The sequence below is a fragment of the Engystomops pustulosus genome, chromosome 9 (genome assembly GCF_040894005.1).
Source record: "Engystomops pustulosus chromosome 9, aEngPut4.maternal, whole genome shotgun sequence".
Lineage (NCBI taxonomy): Eukaryota > Metazoa > Chordata > Amphibia > Anura > Leptodactylidae > Engystomops > Engystomops pustulosus.
The window spans coordinates 52839372-52846851 of record NC_092419.1 but is presented as its reverse complement, the minus strand read 5'-3'; the positions used below and the strand labels follow the sequence as shown (position 1 = coordinate 52846851).

The window sequence follows — 7480 nt, the reverse complement described above, 5'->3', positions numbered from 1 at the left end:
AGCTGATAAACTGACTTCTGCGCCACAGCAAATACCTGAGAAGTCACTTATTGCTGCAAATCCTGGTGCAAGAATCATCCTTTGTGATGCCCTGCGGCCACATAGAAGTCTGTTGGTTTCTGAAGCATGTGTCATGGTTGCAGACTTACCGCTAGAGATATTCTCACAGTCATTGGCCCACATTTACTAAAGCCCTTGCGTTAGCTTTCTGTCGGACTTTGTACATTCTTTCTAGTGCAAACTGCCACCACATGTATTTAAGAAATGTCCATGTCACATTTCATTACTGAGGGGAGGCTGCTGGGCATTTAATTAGTTAAGGGAAGCTGATGGGCATTATATTAGTGACGGGAGGCTGCTGGGTATTATATTAGTGAGAGAAGGCTGCTGGGTATTATATTAGTGAGAGGACGCTGCTGGACATTTCATTAGTGAGAGGAGGCTGCTTTTGTAAATGCACATATTAACAGCAGTAGGTAAATCTAAATCTCCCCTTTTCTCTTACTATGTAAATGCCACATGAGAACGCAGCCTCCATGTAAATTTTTTCCTAGTTAACAAAAATACAGTTAAACATGTAGTGGACAGGTATGTCAGATAAATGACCTTAAAAAAAACCTTTAAATAAGCCCATTGAATATAATCGGTGAGTTTCCAATGCCACCACAAGCTCGAATGGGACTCTCTTGTGAAAGGACCACTCGAGTATAGACAACCGCTTTATTGCCTTACATCCTGTTTATTACAGGAAAGAAATGTTGATTCCCTTTCTTAAAATGAATTATTCTGTATATTCTTTGAAGTGACCAGACTGATGCAAAGTAATTGCATCACACCTAGAATAATGGAAATAACGCCATTAGTCACTAATTAACCAAGATGAGGATGGGCCACTACAGCCCCTGATTTCCCTTACGTTTGGCTGTAACACTACAGGTTTTCCAGCTGACACCTGCAATAAGTTGGCTTTCATGGAACCAAATTACATGTACTTTTTATGCATGGGTAACTCAATGTGGATTCTTTCTTGATAGCCTTTGATACAGTGGTGTAACTATAATTTACGACGATAATGGACAACATAACAAACTTTTGGCAATGCCCCCCCTCACTCCCTGAAATTGTAGGTTGTGGTGTGAAAACATACAAGTCACCAACATGAACATTTACACCTCCAAGGCTGTTACTTCTAACTTGCCCACAAAATATAATCCGCCTGTTTATGCCCCCCCCCCCCCTCAGTATAGCTCCCCCTTTCCTTCAGATACAACTCATAATGCAATCCCACCACTTATAGCACCTCTTTTCTATTACCACTCTAAGTTAGGCTCAGTTAAAATGCCTCCTTTCTGTAGACCCAAACTGATGCTGCCCCCTTTTCGTGGCCCCTCAATTTATACTCTTATTTCTCTAGCCCCCACCAACTTATGCTTTTATTTCTTAAGCTCTACAACTTATGATGCCTTAACTGTAGCCTTCAAAATGTATGCTGCCCCTTCAACATATGTCCCCCTTTCTGTGGCCCACCTTAATTTATGATTCCCTTTCTGTAGCGCAAACCAACAGCACCCCCCCAACTAAGAACTTATGTCCCTTTCTCTGAAATCCCCAACCTCCTAGCTTACTCTGCACTTTTTGTAGTCCTCCTCCCCAATTTATGTCCCTCTTTTTGTAGTCTGCCTCCTCAATATGTGTCCCTCTTTTTGTAGTCCGTCCCCCCAGAAAATCATTTTTTTGATTTTTGAGCGGGCCGAAGCTGAAATGCGTAGTGAACTTAACAATAAATTGAAACAACGTGTCATAAATTAGACGATGCAGAGCCTCGCTCTACGAGATCCAAAATATTTCAGCATCTCTTACCAAGCTGCCTTCTGGGAGAGCGGACAGCAGTGTCCTGAAGGATATACCAAGGACCCTGAACAGGACCCTTCATGATCAAATACGCTCAAAACTTCTGACACCAGGTGAGAGACGAACCACTTGCTCTCTTTTTTCCATCTGTAAGATTTCATTGAGTCTATTTCCGCTTATCTCTCTTTCTCCTCGGAATATTCCACCGTGCACAAGTGAGGATCCATTCACAAAGGCACCCAACCCAGCCCGTCATAAGCATACACACTGTCAATTACGCACAGATTTCCCACATAGGCCATTGTTAGGGTGATGTCGCGCATGGCGTTTTTAGGCCGTTTTTGGGACATTTTCAGTTAGTGTGTTTTCAGATTGTAAAAAACGCATCCGTTTTTGTCAGATTTTCTAAATTTGCGCAATTAAAAAAAGGACAAAAACAAATGCGTTTTCAAAAAACGATGCCTTTTTTTACGCATACGATTTTAATGATCTGAAAACGCACTAACTAAAAACGGCCCAAAAATGGCCTAAAAGCGCCATGTGTGACATCACCCTAAGGCCTTATTGCTACTGAGGCTGTGTTTACTGGTTGCGTTTACATTGTGTTTTGAAATGTATTGCAACAGTTGAGGAGTGGTGATTTGCTTAAAATTTGTGTTTACAAATCGCACTATAAACACAATGTTAACACAATTGGTTATCAAAATGTTGATAGTTGCATTTGTGAATATTAACAGTAATGTAATAGGGCAAATCTCCTCTCCTTAGCTCTTGTGATCTGTTTCAAAACTTGTCGGTGTGCACCCAAAAGAGCAATTTAGGCCGCGGTCACGCGTTCCGCTAGGACCGCCCCTGCGCTCAAGCGTCGTGTTATGAATGGACGCCTAGCAGAACGTGTGACCGCGGCCTTCTACAAAGGATAGGTGACAACTTTTTGTTTATTTATGGTTGCACCACTAATATGAGTTCCGCAGCACCCCATTCTGTTTGTGTTGTTTTTGCATGTAATTGCATGCCTCTCAAAACACAATTGAGAAAACACTTTATCAAAAAACCCATGTAGTAAGCAAATATGCAAAACTAATGTGTTTTAAAATGCAAATACACAATGAAAAAAACAGTAGGCTGGCGGCAAACGTGGCTTTTGAACCTGTTTTTGGCACATTTTGAGGGCCCGTTCACACGTTGCGTTTTGACCTGCATTTTCATTGCATTTGAAACGCATATACAACAGCTGAGGAGAGGTGATTTGCCTAATTACATCACTGTTAACATTTCCGTTTACAAAACGCATCGTAAACGTGATGTTAACGCATGCATTTTGTTAACGCATGCATTAACATTGCGTTTACAAACGTAAACGGTAATGTAATTAGGCAAATTACCTCTCATCAGCTGTTGTATATGCGTTTCAAACACAATGAAAATGCAACCAAAACGCAACGTGTGAACGCGCCCTGAAGGAGGCCGTTAAAAAACACATGCTTTTTTAACGGACTGCTTAAAAACAGCCCAAAAAGCGGGTTCAAAACACCACGTGTGCCGCCAACCTCAGGGTGATGTCACACCACGCGTTTTTGGTCCGTTTTAAGAATGCCTTTTCAAAAAGCATGGGTTTTTAAAACGCATCCGTTTTTGCCCATTTTTTACCAATTATCTTAATAGAGAAACAGGTTGTAAGCAGCCAAACGCATGGTAAATGGTTAAAACGGACCAAAAAACGCCATTTGTGGCATCACCCTTTGGGGTACATTTATGAAAGGCATCCACTCCTTCTGATATGTGGAAGTCTGCTGTGGTTGTGTATAAGGCCGTGGTCACATGTACCGCTAGGAGTCCGTTCATAACACGCTAGCGCACAGGGGGCGGTCCTCGGCCCGAACACACATGCGTTTCCAGGGAAACGCATGCGATTGATAAGCATGTAGCCCAATACTGAACTCTGTAGTATGCAGTACAAGTGGAGGCTCAACTCATACATATACATGCAGGAGAAGATTTATTTAATGTACTTTTTCCCTTCTGTGATCTAAGTACAGGACACATTTGTAGAATATTCTCATATAGTACAGACACTAATCAGTGTACAGACACTAACCTATTATTGTGATGTCGTTTTCCATGCGTTGTAATGACATCATGGAGGTGTCAGCCATGTGTTGGTAAAAGTGTGTAGTGTGCCAGACAATAGGTGTGTAAGTAACTGTGCATAGATAATGTCATTAACTGGAGGACATGTCTCTAAAGACCAGATAATTGATTTAGTGTGATGATGGAGCACATGGTTACTGAGTAAATTATGATGAATACGTTTCATTAAATAATTAACGTCATCTAAATGATAGAATTGTGAGCTGCCAGCCATTTGTAAATTCATGGACAGCCCTTAAAATATTATGGTATGTTCAGATTATCATAAATAATGAAGAAAACTCGAGTTTATACAGTTGTGAAGTGCAATCCACAAGTCTTCCATGGCAGCTCTGTGGTGCTGATGTGTTTATGATATGTGGCCGTGGGGTGTAGGTGGGGGAGTGTCAGGGGGGTAAGGTGGCTGACACTCCCTCACAGGAGAGGCGGGTTATAGCAGCAGCTGATAAAACTCATCTACCCCCTACAGCAGCAGCACTCAGCAATTAGTCTTCCTCTGCAGCTTGCACCATGTGTCCATTGTTTATCCTGTTGTTCCTGCATGTGAGTAGTTCTTGGGCACAGTTCGGAGAGTACTGCCATGGATGGACAGATAACTATGGAAGTTGGCACCCAGGATTTCAGTGCCCAGAAAGATATGACCATGTGGAGGCTACCTACTGTTGCGGGTCTTGTAATCTAAGATACTGCTGCACTGCCAGTGAAGCCAGGCTGGACCAGGGATTGTGCCCTAGTGAGGATCAAGAAGAAATGCTCAGGGATGGTGTACCAGCTGTAGAGGTGCCACCAGCAGGTAAGACCCAATTACACAATGTATATACAATATCGATAGGATGTGGGTGGTGGAGTGCATGGAGACGGTTGTTACAAGTAGTTGTCTTTAGGCTTGTATTTAAATGTTACAGGAGTTTTAGCAACCAAAAAAATCCATTTAATGTGGGTTGTTTCTGCAGCATGCACATGGATTTTCATTTAGATGAATGGGGAAGCTGCAACAAATCTGTTTTTGTTTTCACTCAAAGTTATTGGATAAGTAAATAACTGTAACTTTGCAAATTATCGGCAATAATATACACTGTAAAGGGAGGGGTGCAAATCTTTCCATTATACTTCAATGTATCTGGAACAATTATGCCTTAAATACCAGCGTGTGTAAAATATTGACCCATGTGTGCCCAGTGTATCCCCAAGTTTTGTTGTAATGTAGTTCCACATTTTTAGTCTCTATATCCTTGGTACAAAAGTAATCCAATAATTTGGAAACTTTTTCAGTACTTTTAAATATTTGGATCATTGTTCTAGGATAACAGTATAATATATTACTCATTTAAAAAAATACCTTGTGCTGAGTAGCTTTACCCCAGAGTAATTGCAGTAATCAATGTACTTTTGGATATCTCCCTGTTTTGTGGACTGTGTGATCCTATCCTTAGGCTGTGTTCACACCACCTGTAATGTGCTTTTGCTGCATAAACTGGGAATCCTACTATATATCAGTTATTTTCAAGTCTGTCACTAATTAAACTGTATGACCTAAAGTTATATACCATAAGGGCTATAATACTTGCTATGTAACTTATGAGAGAATCCAGACCACAAGTCTAACATACTTTTTTTTTTTTTTTTTTTTTTTTTTTTTTTTTTTTTTTCTTCTAGTGCCCACATACTTGCCTTTTCTTCTGGTTGGGAGCATCTTTGTGAGCTTTGTGATTGTGGGTGCTCTTGTGGGAGTATGCTGCTGCAGATGTCTGAGACCTGAGGAAGAAACCCAGATCAGTGGACCGGCACCACAAAGCCGACTCCTGGATGCAGAACCGTCTACTGATAACTCCAGGCACTCTAGTTCCAGCTCAAACTCTGCCCCTCGTGGTTCCCTAAACGCTCGCCCACAAAATCTCTGTGCTCTGGGAGCTGAAAATATCAATCTGTATATGAACATGCCACAAGCGTTTCCAATCATGGGTTGCCCACCTAATACTCAGTTTATGCATTCAGCTCCATCTGCTGCTCCTTTCTTACAACCACCATTCATTAACTATGCTGTGCCAGGGGAGCATACCATTTTAATGGCACCAGCTCAATACGTTGATGCCAGGAACTGTTACCCACAATCTACAAACTACCTACCACTGGCTCAGCATATTGACCCAATTCACGATGAATCTCCTTCAAAATGTTGAGCTGACTGGTAGAACGAGGCCTTTTAAAGGACAATTGCCTAATTTAATTGTATATGAAGAAAGTTTTTATAGAATGCAGCATCAATGGCTAATTCTTGTGTTTTGTGTTATTTTTTTTTTTTTCTATAGGTTGGGATGAATGTTTGTTTTTTTTCGACAAATGACAACCTACTAAGTCTTGGAGAAAGTTATGTGAATCTGAACAATCAGTTGTTCATTTATGTGTATTATTTTATGTATTTGTAATCTGTCATTTCTATTTTTAAAGCAAACGGTTATCTAGGAAGGTTGCCATGGATTCTGAAAGCATTTTGAGTATTAATGGATTGTGTGTGTATGTATAATATATATATCCTATACACACATACATATATATTTGGCCCTTTGGGACTCTTTCACATTGGCGTTGATGTTCAGATTCAGTTGTGCATTCATTCCATTGTGTCTGTGTCTGCAAAAAAAAAAACTGAAGGTTTGACATGGCTTTGAAAACATCACAGCTGGTTTTCCAGCCTTATCAGTAAAAAAAATGTTTTTAGCAGGGTGTTTTTTCACGGACAACGAATCAGTGAAAATACAAGCCAATGTAAAAACGCCTATAGAAATCAATGGCTTTGCAAGGCATCCGTGGAAATTGCAGAACCACAGACGTGAAAAACAGCACCAATGTGAAAGAGCCCTAACTTGTTTTCTCAAAAGGGCTGCTGTGAATGAATGTGACTTTTGCATTTCTAGATCGGCCCCACTTGAAACCTGAGGAAATGTTTTAAAATGTTTTTCTTTGCAGAGGTCGTTTTTTAATTCAATCTAGAAGAATAAGCAAATTGTAATGGTTGCTCTAACAAAATGTAGACTTCTCATTAACAAGGCTGCAATCTTTGTAGATGTTGTATTTGCTTCTGGAAAAGGAGCGTTCAATGTTTTTGTGTACAGTTAGTGTAAACTGGACTTTTATATATATATATTTTTTTTTCTACCATAAAATAAAACAGATGTACTGTTATATATTGTGTTCTTGTTCATTATTACTATATACAATAGTAGTTGTACTAGTGATTGCATGTTAATGGCTTTTACAAAGTCCACCAGCCAGTGGTTTTCTGGAGAAAAGCATGAGGAGCTATGCATTTCTAATCAGTCTTTTCATTAGCTCCTGCATCTCTTTTAATGGCTTCTTTGTGACCAGGCTCAAGCCATTGTTTACCCAGTCTACCCCCCTCTGGCAAAGGTGAAGTCATTTGTCTGTGCCAGTCCAGGTGTTTCCAGTACAGCTCGGCTCTAATTACTCTACTTTATGA

At 40.4% G+C, this 7480-nt stretch overlaps 1 protein-coding gene across 1 annotated transcript; it reads left to right on the top strand.

Moving 5' to 3' along the window:
• Positions 1 to 4454: 4454 nt before the first annotated feature.
• Positions 4455 to 7185, top strand: LOC140076661 (protein shisa-1-like). The gene is made up of 2 exons (XM_072123286.1): positions 4455 to 4795; positions 5659 to 7185. The coding sequence occupies exons 1-2, from the start codon at positions 4513 to 4515 to the stop codon at positions 6180 to 6182; spliced, it is 807 nt and encodes a 268-aa protein (XP_071979387.1). The 5' UTR covers positions 4455 to 4512; the 3' UTR covers positions 6183 to 7185.
• The last annotated feature ends 295 nt before the right edge of the window (positions 7186 to 7480 follow it).